Source organism: Hippoglossus hippoglossus, chromosome 5, assembly GCF_009819705.1.
Source record: "Hippoglossus hippoglossus isolate fHipHip1 chromosome 5, fHipHip1.pri, whole genome shotgun sequence".
NCBI classification, from domain to species: Eukaryota; Metazoa; Chordata; class Actinopteri; order Pleuronectiformes; family Pleuronectidae; genus Hippoglossus; species Hippoglossus hippoglossus.
The window spans coordinates 12,908,326-12,922,418 of NC_047155.1; the positions used below are offsets into that span (position 1 = coordinate 12,908,326).

Consider the following 14,093-nt stretch of genomic DNA (forward strand, 5'->3'; position numbering starts at 1 on the left):
CAAATGTAAATATGATTTAAAACATTTATAAGAGATCAATGCAACAGAGAAAGTATTCTTACTCTTCTCTACTTAGGCTTAATGTAACATTATGTCCAGGGGAGGTGGCTGGGATTAAAGTGTGATCAAAATCTTTGCATTGTGGCATATCATTCACTGTTTTGTTCCTGGATATAATTTGAAAATGAGGGTTGGTTTATTTTGGGCTTGAAACCTTTGAATCTAATGAAGTGAAGCACAAAACACTTGTTTCTAACCCACCTATATCTCATCGTAAGTGATAGATTTGACTTCATGTTACTTCATAACCTCGGCCTAACATTAGCAACATCCTGACACGCTTCCAGAACAGCTGTGATCTGATGCCATGTGAGCAAGTGCTAACGTCTCAGCTGTTACGCACATTAATAATCACCAAATAGCATGTGCCAATTGCTTAACGCAGCAAACCTTTTGATTGTCTGCGGATGAGATTATTCTGCCAGGGCAGACTTGATAGCGCCTGCAGCCACGTTTACAGAGACAGCAGAAATGTGTGTCGACACATATCGCTGCTGCAATGTAGAGAGGTACGGTTTAGCAGCTGTAGCACCAACAGGTCATAACTGTTTCACTGCTCTGGCAAAGCTGCAGGTGACACATGGATGTGTGAGACGGCAAGCAGCATCTGTCTGTCAGTATGGAGTAATACAACTGTCATGGAGCAAGAGCTGCCATTGAATGTTTGGTTAGATTGTAAACTTGTTTATGTTCTTTCATCAGTAAATCCTTGATCAAAATTTGACTCTAAATGTAGAGGGTTTTTTTTTTTCTAATTCAGGCAGAGCTCTTGCAAAGACTTTAGGTTTTAAAAAAACAACAACATATGTACTTTTATAATTAAGGTATTAAAAATGATAGGAAAACGACATCAGGGATGTATCAGCAATACTATAGCTACCACTATATAACAATCACTGTCTTTCTGTCTTTAATGAATGGTCAGCTTCATAATACTTTTTACCTGTTCTTCGTTGTGATAGTTCATTATTTTAATTAACATTTAACATTAGAGTTTTGGTTTCTTTTGTTGCACTAAATAAAAAAGAGGTTTTAAATTTCTCAAAGCAAGACATTTCAAAGAGCGTTAAATAGAGCCTGACTGATGATGGCTTTTTCTCGGGCCAATGACAATACTGATGTTATGTTGTAAAAAATACATACACTGTACTGCACCGTACACACACACACACACACACACACACACACACACACACACACACACACACACACACACACACACACACACACACACACACACACACACACACACAAGAAGACGCCACCCCACCATTAGCTTTGACGCGTACTCTGCTGCATGTGGTGCAGACAGTGGTCCTGGGAGTATTATTAACAATGGACTCGGAGCAGGCTCTGCTGGACAATCTATGTGACAACACCTGTTTTTATAAATCATCTTTTTCAGCATCATGTATTGTTAATTCACTTTTCATATCAATGCATGTAAGAACATCATATTAGTCGATGTATCTGTGATACTTGATAGAATGAAGGGCACTAAAATGAACAATTTACCCTTCAGTCTGTTCACCTGTCGGGTATATTTAACCTGAGTATGTGTATTGAAACTCTCAAATGTCAAAATATGGTTTCAAATCCCTGCCCAAATAATGTCTTTCTTTCTTTGTCTTATTATGACATTGTTTTGAAGACATAGAAATGGAAATAGAAAAGGAATGAATCAGTTTGTGTCTTTATTTTTTTATACACGAGAGTTAATTTGTTGGCAAGAAATTGGGAAAGTGCGAGAAAATACAATATGAAATCACTTTTGACTGAATGCTTCGATATTAATGAGGTGATTTTATACTTATTTGTGGATGACAGTCTGTCACGGAAAGAAGAAAACTGTAAGAAAGGATCATTAGTTATGGATGTGAAGGCCGTAATACCATCAAAAAACCCCTCTATTAGTATTCAGTAACACAGGCTGACAGAGCCAGAGATGACAACATATCCACACGTCATCACCAGACGTCATGAAGCATGATATTAAGCCATTATATCACCGCTGAGTTGAAGGGTCGTGATCAAATGTTTTCATCGTCTTCTTCACAAACACTGAGAGAGACGAAGAGGATCTTTTTGTGATGGCGCAGCTTCATAAGCACAGTGTGAGCGCGGTCGAGCCCAAACCGTCCCATCTATACGCTGCTTTAACACATGTTAAAATGCTGTTAAGATATTGATATGAGATTCTGTCTTAGTTTGCTCTATTAAATAACAAGATGTCATTTATAACAGGTCCATAAAGTAATAATCTTGAACACACTGTTCCTCCAAGAATGAAGCACGTTAGAAAGAAAAAAAACGACAAGTAAGCATCTGTAGCCTTTAACTTAGATCTACAGTTATGTAATTACTTCATCTGTGGAGGTGTGATACAGTCGGGCGATGTCACAACCACACTCCAAAGTACAAATGAAGTCTACGTTAATGTGGCTCTAGCAGAATAAAACAGTCAATGTACCTTCAGTTCAATACAAGAATTTAGAGCATGTGTCCTTAAATAGCAACGGGTTATATAATGTGAAGAAAAAGTCACATTCCCTGGGCAGATATGCAAATCTTGTATTGATGCATTTTCCATATTGATCAGGTTTTTCCGGCTCAGCTCCACTAGTTACATTTATTTCATGTATTATTACCTCTTCCAAGGAGGTTATGTTTTCACCCCTGTCTGTTTGTGAACAAGATTACACATAAATTACGGCCAGCTGTTGTAAAGGACGGATTACCATGAAACTCGGTGGAAGGATGTGGAAATGCTTCAGGAAGAACCCATGAAATCTTGGTGCAGATTCGGATCAGGGATTGAATCCAGGATTTTCTTTTTTCTTATTCATGGATCTCAATGAAATTTAAGATAACTGATATTTGAGTTTGTGCAATTTAATGCTGCTTGGTTGAATTTCAGATGACTATTGGACCGTGGCAGGTGATGCATTGCTTGTCATTCTTGTTTTCGTTGTTTTAAGTTTGTTCTACAAGGAAAACCTGAGTCATCATGATGTGGTATTAATAGTGCTCTTGTCACTGACACATAGATGTGTGTTCACATTTTTTGTTGCAGTGTTACCGTGTAACGCCCTAGTGCAGAAATGACCACTGATCAGGATTTACCTATGGATGCCCAGTCAGCCACAGCCATATTTGCGGCGAAGGGCATTGATATAACACCCAACAAAGACCAAGGAGTCATCAAGGTATTTAACCCTTTTATATTTTTACGTCCCTACACATGACATGCATGATTCTTTTGTGTTTGTTGTTGCTGGCTCCTATTTCTTTTATTTTCTCTGTGAAAATGCTGGAATTTCGTCTTGTTTCGCAGGTTGTGAAGCGTCCAGGATTAGATGGAAACCAACCGATGATTGGAGACAGAGTGACTGTACACTACACTGGAAAGCTGCTCACAGGGAAGAAGTTTGACTGCAGTCGAGATCGTAAAGAACCTTTTTGCTTCAATTTGGGAAAAGGTGACTTCATGCATGACTGTCAAACCTGATGATGTTCTAATGTTGCCTCTTAAGGGAATAGCTGGATATTTTGGAAACATCCTTATTTTAAGAATTGACCCCACTCTCATGATTGTTGAGTAAAAACGAACATCTGGTACTTTTAAGCCCTTTTCAAATGAGTTGTGGTGTCTGTGGATCTCCAGTTTCAATGTGTTTTATGTCAAATAGCATGTTTGCCAGACATAAAGAGGGGAGCAATGGACACAGAGTAGGCTACAGCAACTAGGAGTATATAGCATATGGCATAAAAACCTATGATGCATCCAATAAAAGTTTCTGATGCTGTTGCAGGTTGGCATTTGTACAGTATTTTGAGTAGGATATAGAATTATTATACTATATATTCACAACCTAAATAATGAACTGAAAAAGGCTCCTCGCTGCAGGTTTAAATATTATTTGTTTAATCTGTACAAAAAGTCTCAGTCAAAGTTAAAACACCAAGTTGTGGTGTAGTATACTTTGATGTTTAAGGCATTTATGTTACATCTTTGTTTTTTGGAAAGTTATGGACACAAGCCCCTTCATCTTGTTTCCATACTTTATGCTAAGCTAAGCTACCTGGCTGTTGGCTTCAGCTTTTTAACAGAATCTTAACTTGCCACCAGAAAGAACATTTCTCGAAATGTTTGACTATCCTTTAAATACATTTCTGTATTTCTCTCTCTTTCCTCGACGAATATTCATACATTCAAATTACAAACTTGGCCGGTGTGTTGTTGAGGAGTCAAGGGACCCCTTTGTTGACTGAGTTACCAGTTATTGTTCTTATTGTACTTGTTTTTCTTTTTAATTTATGAACTCCCAGGACAAGTCCTAAAGGCGTGGGACATCAGTGTGCTGTCCATGCAGGAAGGAGAGGTGTGCATGTTACTGTGTAAACCAGAATACGCTTATGGATCTTCTGGAAGTCCCAACAAAATCCCTCCCAACTCCCTCATAGTGTTCGAGGTAGGTGTGCCATGACAGCTGACATTTTGTGCCAGAGATTTAGGGCTGTGTGCCAGAAAGAGTTTTGTGTTTGTCAGTCTTAACAGTTGGTTTGGAGTTCAATTCTGGTTTTCTCCGTCCTCTTGATGAACAATCTGCTTCTGCTCCACAAGTTAAACCCCTTGGGAAATCTTAGTCATAAAAATATACTATTATATATTGTATCAACAGCTTCTATAAGCAGGTGCTCAGTGTTGAGTGTGATCATTTATCATGTCCTGTGCAGGTTCATGAGTTATTTTTAACAGAGGTATTGAATGTTGGGTAACAATAACTACTCTTATTTAGCATTTTTAAGCAGTATATAGATACATTCTGAGAAACAGTTTACATGCATTCTAATGCAGTTGTTAAAGTTTTTAGGAAGGGATTATTTTATAACTTTATAATTGGAGACAAATGTATAAACAGATAAATAATCACTATACATGTCTTCAAAGAAGAATATTTTTAATTGAATGCTGCAGTGATAATCAACACAGTCTTGGTTTTGAATATGTTTCCCAGTGTAAATAACATATAGCTTAGCTTGCAATATGTTGCAGTAGTTATACTTGTAGGCTGATGGCGAACTGCCAGAGTGGAATAAGATGTTTTCTTAAGCCACTTAAGGGGAAATAAAAGGGATACAATTGATGTTTAGTGGTTAGATAGGTGAGAGGGATCTGATTATCTAACCTGACTACTACATTATGTTTGTTTTGCCCTATGAGAGATATAAAGGATAGCATATACAAGAGTGCCTGGTTTATCCATATCGTATCTTCATTAATCATTATTTATTTTTGTATCGTGTGTGATGACTCCTACTTGTTTGTTTTTCAGTCTTGTGTAGAATAATGATTTAATAACTTCTTACAACAAAAACAGATGGAGCTGCTCAAGTTCGAAGGAGAGAAGCTCACAGATGACGGCGGCATCATTAGAAGAATAAAGGTCAAAGGGGAGGGATACACAAATCCCAATGACGGAGCAACTGTAAAAGGTAACAGCCTTCTTTGCTTCGAGGACAGATGTTGATTTTGTGCCAGTTTTACCAAACAACACCAGCAAGCTTAACGGTTGCGTCAGAAGTGAAACTGTGTCGTAATTTGCGCCGCGTGTCCCACAGTGCACGTGGAGGGGAGCTGTGGTGGTCGACTGTTTGACTGCAGGGACGTCACCTTTGTTGTCGGTGAGGCTGAAGATAAAGGCATTCCTCTGGGAGTCGACCGAGCCATGGACAAGATGCAGAGAGGAGAGTGCTGTGTACTTTACCTACAACCAAAGTGAGTCAATTAAAAGGAATCTTGACATGTGATCCTTCTCACTTCTTTTGCTCTCTCATGGCACTTATGTGAGCCAGTTACAGTAGGAAGATTTCTGAGCGAGTAGGCGTATCGATGGCGTTGCTAACATGAAACCGGAAGAATACAAACATGTCAGTATGAAAAAGAGGGGCCGTACACGTAGAGGAAGCAGACGACCTGAAAATATGATGAAATCCGCGAGCTTTTGGCGATAAGGGCGGACGCCGATGTGGATGTGTTGTAAAGAAAAACACTGTGTTTTCCACAGCCTCCCGCATTCTCTACCCAGACGCCACAACTTGTCTGAACGCTCCGGATATTTTCCTGTTGTTGTGAAAACGTTTAACTCCGACCGCCGCCTGCTGTATTCTTCATATGTTTAAGGAAAAACTCTGGAGAATGTCTGTACTTAAATTATCAAGAGCGAAATAACTTAAAACGAATAGAAACATCCTGTGTGATTTTTACTCAATATATATTGTTAAGTATTACATTGTTATATTATTAATATTGAGCAATGAAGGGATAGACATTTGGTAGTCGTGAATGATCTAAGCTCTTGGAGAAACACAAACACGTTAAACAAATCTGGGGTGGTTTTCCCAGACCTCATCTTATTTTTTCTCTTATTAAAAAAACATTTAACTGAAATAACAAAGGGAGGGATTAGAATTTGTAAGAAACTATAACAAGACACAAAAAAGTGTCAAAACCACATCATTATTCCCTTAACCCCACCCACAACAAACCTCCCCTTCATGCCCTCGGGCCAAACAATACAAAGCACTGGTGATAAGTACCAGGAACATCAGAGCAGTTGCAAACCATGCCTCATGTTCATGCCAGCACGTAGTCAATGTACACAGAGACAAATCTGACAGAGGAAAATAAAGACACACTAACGACGAGGAAAAACCATAATGCTTCTCCAGCTTAAACAAATCTCCATTCATCTCAATGGGAAATACTTCTTCCAATGCAAGTTCTGACAGCAGTTTAACCTTTATTTCGAAAAACTGACTCACTCTCACTCAAATGTATCTTCTTTATTTCACACTATCAATGAAAATTTTTTTTTTTTCTAATGCCTTGAATATGGCCTCTTTAGTTGCACCTGTTAATAAGTACATACCAGCTCTGCTCTATATTAAAACCCATATGGTACAGATTCATGATGGATATATTTAGAAGTGTGTGTGTGTGTGTGTGTGTGTGTGTGTGTGTGTGTGTGTGTGTGTGTGTGTGTGTGTGTGTGTGTGTGTGTGTGTGTGTGTGTGTGTGTGTGTGTGTGTGTGTGTGTGTGTGTGTGTGTGTGTGTGTGTGTGTTAAAAGCAACTGTTCTCTTGTGTGATGAACCTCTTTCCAAGAATCTCTCCATTAAAATGTGCGAGGGTTCCAGTTGACTGTTGACAGCGGATTCAATCTTTGAATCCCGTTTGACTGTTGGACATGTCGATGTGAAGTTTTAAGAAAACAATGCTTCTGTGTTTCTAAATGTTCTCGTGCTTTTACAGGTATGGATTTGGAAGCGAAGGTAAATCAGAGTGCAAAATTGGACCAGACAAAGACCTTGTTTACGAAGTTTCCCTCAAAGAGTTTCAAAGTGTGAGCTCTCTTTCTAATTTTCATGGTTTGAGTAATATATTATATATCCTATATTTTATTCAACATGTGTGTTATTTTGGATAAATCTGCCTTAGACAAACAACTGTGTTTACTCACTTTGTGTGATTCTCACTTTGTTTCCAAAAGGCTAAAGAATCCTGGGAAATGGATTTGATTGAAAAGCTGGATTTGGCTGGTGGAGTGAAGCATAAAGGGAATCAGTATTTTAAGGTATGTTTCCCACATGGATCATTTAAAAGCTCTGCCGGGGGAAGTTGTGTTGTTGTTGCTGTTTGTCTCTCTGTTCGCTGGATTATGTAAAAACTACAAAACACATTTGATTGAATCTTGGTTGAAGCGGGGCTTATGGGCCAAGGAAAATAATATTTCATTTGGGCAGGAATCTGGACAAAGGGGAAAATCCAGGAATTTTTTATCACCTTCTTTAATAATTTGAGATGGGGCATTTTTTCACAATTTTCCTAGAGAAAATGAAGGGGACTGATATTTAGGATTTTTGGTAATTCTGTGCGGATCCAAATAGAATCAGGAATTATTGAATTTAAACGTGGTTTGACGAGGGGCCTGTTGGACCTTGGCAGAGGTCTGAGTGCCACGACAAAGGATTTTTCTTCTTGTTTACACTTTTTCTAAGATCCCATTACCATCCTCTATCAGGCTGGGAGAATCTTCCAGGCCATCATCCAGTACCAGCGCATTGTTTCCTGGCTGGAGATGGAGTGTGGTACAGGGATGGATCAGCAGAAGAAGATACAAGACGTTATTATGACGGCCTACCTTAATCTAGCATTGTGTTTCCTGCGGATAAAGGAGTTCTCCCAAGTCGTGGAGAACTGCAACAAGGTGAGAGCAGCATGCGCCTAATGATTGTCCACAATGAAAGTGTCTCTTTGTAGCTGCTGTTCTTCTGCACATTTTCATAACCAATCCCTGTGGGTGCTCTTGTTTTGTGTGTTTAAGGTGATTGAGATTGAAGAGCACAACGAGAAGGCTCTGTATCGTCGCGGGGAGGCAAGACTCCACCGCAACGAGTTCATCTTCGCTTTGGCAGACTTTCAGCTAGTGCTTCAAGTCAACCCCTTGAATCGAGCGGCTCGTGCTCAGATTTCGCTCTGTCAGAGCAAGATGAAGGAGCATCACGAACAGGACAAGAAGACCTACGCTAACATGTTCCAGAAATTTGCTGAACGGGACGCCAAGGTCTGTAAAGTCACTTTTCTGACATGTTTTTTTGTTTTTCTCTTTTCTTTTTTTCACTTTAATTATTGGAAATAATTATTGCTATTACACCAAAGTCACGCACACAGGACTGATAGAGTCACTTATTTGTGGCCTTTTAAGGAAGTTTTATTATTCACCAAAACAGTTCTCATACTGTTTTATCATTTTTTTTAATTAATGACTTTCTACCAAGGCCCCAGAATTATTTATCCCTATTAGAGTAGAACCATTTATTATGGTCGTCCTGAAGTGCAAATCACAGAAAAACATAAGAACAACACAACAATTGTGTTTTCTTATTTGTTGTTGTGTTGTCTTATTTGCCTTTTTGTTTTATCCCAGCTGGTTTAATAATTGCTTTTTCATCTTTCAGTTAGTTTTGATAGTAAAGTGTTGCACTGCATTGTCCTCCTGTGTATCACTGGGCTTTCTTTAGTGATACACTTCTGACCTCTAGTGGTGATTGATAGACTTGTTGACACAACATGTCACTAAAACAACTTATGGATATTAACATCCAATCATATGGATATATTTCAGTTTTTTAAATTGATTTGACTGAGGTCATACTTTAGCTTTTTAATTGATTGAATGTTTAAGTGAATTCTCATGAAGTTTCACGGGACGTGTGGACATGTTTCAGAATTTGTCTGAAACACTTGTCTTTCATACAGACTGGGAAACCGAAGAGGAGGCGGAATGAGAGCACGAGGAGCAGCATGAACGGAGAAGTGGGAATCAAACGACGGCGGAGTAGTCAGGACTGCCCGTCGTACCAGTGACACTTGAAAGGGGGGAAAAGACAAGCCTCCTTTTGCTTTCCAAGCCCAGGCAGCAGAGGCAAGGACAAAGTCAAATAAAAGCCTCTAATCCAAACCTTTTTATCCCAAAATCCAGCGTCACCATTCCTGCATATAAAAAAGAGTGTAAGCAGGAACATTTCCAAGCCAAACAGCGTCTCTCCTGTCACATGGACCGTGCTACTGCCAGGACGCTCATCCCTGTGGATTTAGTACAGCAGAATCAGTGACTTAAGATGGTGAGCTCTTCTAGCCCCGTTAAAATATATAAAGTTTCTCCAAAAACACAGAGGAGTTCCACTTCCCTTGTCTTTAGGCTGTGTATAGCTGAGATGTGCCTCCACAGTGTGTTTCTGATTCCAAAACTGCACTGTCAGACTTATATTTGGTATTAAGCCTTTACTTGGGCAGCTGCATGCATGTGTCACAAGATGTTTGGGATTCAGACTTGAAACTTTGCAATTTTTTGTTTTTTATGTGCACTATGTACTTTGGATATAAGGTGTTAAAACATCCCGACAGATCATTGGTGTGTTAGAGGAGAACACAATCAATTATAAGACGTAAGAAAAGTAAATAATCATCAATGTTTTGCTTCGACATTGAGTATAGACATTCAAACAAACCTGAAATCATTTAATGATGGGAAATACAGAAAAAAGACAAATCAAGAACTTACCAAAATTAAAATCTCCTTCACACACGAACCTTCAGTATCGTGAGAAATAACTGAAATGTTCCTCCTCGTGTTTCCAATCAGCAAACAGCAGAAGCAGAGAGGAGAAACGGAAAAAAGCACAAACTACAAACATATTTACTGTGTTTAGTAAGCGAATACCTATAAAGGTTAAATATTTTTTTAATGCCTATAAAAGAACTGTTGGAAAGATTATTTACAGAAATACAATTCAAATTTAGCAGTTTGTTTTTGGGCAAGGACGAGGCATTGTTTCTGGCTTGAGTTAGACCATGGTTGTGCATGCACTAAAATAAGTTATTCATGAATACATGCATGATGGGCCATTATTCATTTGTTGTACTGTTATATTTTGTCTTTTTAAAACACAGAAGGCAGCAAAAACAGCAGATGATAGACGTCTATGGGCATGATAACAGAAAAAAACAAACATAATCTATATGGACTGATTACATTTTAAACCGAAGGCAGCTTAAAAATCCTTAATAAATATAAAACGCAACTGTCAAACGATATATATATATATATATATATATATGCGTTGATCTATCGCTTAACAGCACAGCAATGATTGTCAGCGCATACACACTTTTAATCAAACAAGTGAACGCATGCTGCTTTACCTTTACTGTCAGAACATGTATCATCTGATTCAATCTTACCTCGAAGAGAAGGCATTTGATCCTAAAATCAGCCCCAACCCCACCGTCGTGTTCGACAGGACAGACCCCCCGGTGTTGTCTCTGTGCGTGCAGGCGGGAGACGGACACACAAATCACAACTAAGCTTTAAAAACTTCAGAACCACAGATTTTCTTTCAGTCTTTCACAAATTTCACAATTTTCTTTCAACTCTGGTAATGTGATCAACTCCATAATTTCACATCGGTGCCGTTCTTTTTTGTTTTTGCCTCAGTCCCAGAAAAGGTGTCTCTTGATTTCACTGCATCTATTTTGTGTTTTTTTTTAATTTTATTTTTTAAACGTGTGAATGTCAGTGGATAGTGGACAATGATGCACTTTGGTGACTGTAAAACCAACACTTATCTTTCATGAAAATGTCTGGATCAAATCCGGACAATAATCTCAAGATGTTTTATAATGATCGGTTGGTTCAGAATGAAAACCTTAGCTGTCTTAAATATTTTGTGTAAAATGTCAACCGTGTGTATGTGTGTGTGTTTAATATATATATTGTTGTATGCTAGCAAGGTTTTTAAACTGCTTGTTGCTAAATGTTTTCAAGTACTGCTGGCTCTGAACATTCAAACATTTTGTACAGTGGAAATGAGCATGAAGTACTTTTTTCCTTAGGCGATTATACAGACTATTTATCCCCCTCTGCTGACTGCAGATAGATTTACAGGCCTCTTACTGCTACTTTCATCACTTTGTAAATTTCAGGAATATTTTTGGGGAGCTTTGACAACAACAAGCAATGCAGCGGGTTCAACTGCAGCCTGACTGATGTGAGCTTGGTTTTATTAGAAAGTGAAGTGTTACTGTTTGTCATATAAAATGTTTTAAATGTATTCAAAAGATCATTGCCCTGTACAGCAAAGTGTGAGCATTGTTTTAAACCAGCATTTATGCAAAAGAAATATTTTCAGACAAAAAAACACAAGGTACCTTTGTTCATGTCTTCTTTATATAGTTTTTATTTTTTTGCACTTTGAAAGCATTAAATAAATGCAAGAGTTGCATTTAAAGAAATATGTTATTATTCAAGTTAGAGGCCACTATTTTACAGTAAAATATCTTCAGACATTGCTTTTGCCATTACAGCAATATTGTCATAAAAATTGTTAAATATGAAAAAACATGGAGTTTTTGAGAGAAAGATTTGAAATCTTAAAGAAATTGAGTATGAGTTGACGTGTAGACTAACAGAACTGCATTTTATAACATCTATCCAATATATAATGGCCATTTTCTTAATTGCCTGACTTTACATCTCTTTCCTGAAATATCACATCTATTGGTCTAAATACATTTGTATTATAACAAATATAAATTAAAGTTGTATTCTTTCATCACTGTATTTTAATGGTACACATATTCCAACTTGAATACAACTTTTGACTTTGCAGATCTTAAACATTGACAGTGTTCTCATTCAGGTTTAACACATTGATCCTCTCATGTCATGTGTACAAGCCAATCTAAGATGCAGATGCATGAAGTTTGGGGCGGCTGTGGCTGAGGGGTAGAGTGGTCGTCCTCCAACCAGAGGGGCGGGCGGCGGTTCAATCCTCAGTCTTCCCCATCTGCATGCTGAAGTGTCCTTGGGCAAGATACTGAACCCCTAAATGGCCCCTCATAGATGTTGAATGCATTAATTGTAAGTCGCTTTGGATAAAAGCGTTCGCCAAATGACATGTAATAATAAAAAAAAGTGTATTACTTTTTTAAAACCTGCAATAACATGCTATTGGCCACTTGGGGGCAGCTGAAACAAGGTGTGAACACACCAGTGACATAACATCACCTTTTAAGTTGATTAGTGGTCGAACAATATGTGGTTTAAGGCGAATACTGATGTTGATTGTTAACAATTAACAATTAATAATAATAACTGACAATTACACTAACACACAAAATACATCCTCCAACAGGATTGTACAGTTAAATCAACAACTCTAATTCAGATAAAAACTAAATATTATAACCTTAAGTGGAGGATGTTTCGTAATTAGTGTTTCTAATGAACTGCCAACTGATATTCACTGGTTTAAAAACGGATCGACGTGAAAACGTAATCCAAAAAGTCACGTACAGTGGAGACATTATGGTGACACATTGTGTGGCTGCTTTGCTGCTTCTGCGAATCGACAGTTCACCATCATCGATGGAAAACAAGGAATTCTCCAATTTATCAAAGTATTTTCCACAGTAATCAGTCAGGCTGGCTGTCGATGTCAGAGTAAGCCTACTACTGAATGATATCAGAGGAAGAAAATCAAAAGGACCTTGTGTGAGATTGTTTTCATGGCTGTGTAACTGATAGGTGCTATTGTATTTGACCAGAAAATTAGACCTTTGAAATGTGTTGATGCATCTAAGGACCTAATGTTTTGTGCTCAAGGGTCTGAATCACAAAAAAACATTCATTCTAGAATTATTGTAAATATTAGTCAACATTTTATTTTTTACCATTTTGATACAAAAAGATGATCATGAAACAACTTTTCTCCCAAGCAACAACAAACTGTTATCTTCTCATTACTGAATTCATTGTAAAAAAAAATGAAAATGTGCTAATGTTATTTGACCTGAATTACAATTTGAATTTGTATTTTATATCATATTTTTGAGTCTGTTAAAATCATCACCATGTTGCTACCATTCAGTTTGATCAGATAGGTGAAAATAAATCAATAATGATGATCTGCCAGGTTAATGAAGCATGTAATACTTACATCAATATCTTATTGCCTCATCCATGGATACTACTTATTGTACTTATTGTACTTACAGTACAATGTTTAATACGTCTTATATCCCATAATTAATGACCAATTATCTACCAATCCAATGAAGTTGTCAATCACACAAAGATTTTTATGATGAAAACAACAACTGGTTGTTCACGTTAAAAATAAAGATATCAAATAAAGTTGACCTTATCAATTTTAAAAATGAAATTCACAACATTTCTGCAAGGGGTATATTTTTTAATCAAGACGCTCTTCATTCAAAAATTATATTGATTGATCCTTAAATGGGAAACATGTCACATTAGAGCATCTTTGTGTGACACAACGAACTATTGGCACATATTTCAACAATGACATGCTGTATATTATAAAAATTATACAAACATTAACTTGTAAAATTCATAAATGAGTATTCTGTATAAAAAGTAGAATTAAGCAAGCTTAAAACTAAGG

General features: G+C 37.5%; 1 protein-coding gene across 1 annotated transcript in view; it reads left to right on the top strand.

Annotated features, from left to right (window-relative positions):
• The window catches only part of fkbp5 (FKBP prolyl isomerase 5), a 14,706-nt gene extending 2,745 nt beyond the window's left edge, over positions 1 to 11,961 (top strand). The window contains exons 2-11 of the mRNA XM_034586361.1: positions 3,134 to 3,266; positions 3,395 to 3,539; positions 4,390 to 4,532; positions 5,442 to 5,556; positions 5,683 to 5,839; positions 7,375 to 7,465; positions 7,613 to 7,696; positions 8,144 to 8,329; positions 8,447 to 8,686; positions 9,382 to 11,961. Coding sequence (XP_034442252.1) covers positions 3,162 to 3,266; positions 3,395 to 3,539; positions 4,390 to 4,532; positions 5,442 to 5,556; positions 5,683 to 5,839; positions 7,375 to 7,465; positions 7,613 to 7,696; positions 8,144 to 8,329; positions 8,447 to 8,686; positions 9,382 to 9,489 — 1,374 coding nt within the window. The 5' untranslated portion in view covers positions 3,134 to 3,161 and the 3' untranslated portion in view covers positions 9,490 to 11,961. The remainder of the gene's footprint in view (positions 1 to 3,133; positions 3,267 to 3,394; positions 3,540 to 4,389; positions 4,533 to 5,441; positions 5,557 to 5,682; positions 5,840 to 7,374; positions 7,466 to 7,612; positions 7,697 to 8,143; positions 8,330 to 8,446; positions 8,687 to 9,381) is intronic.
• Positions 11,962 to 14,093: the final 2,132 nt, after the last annotated feature.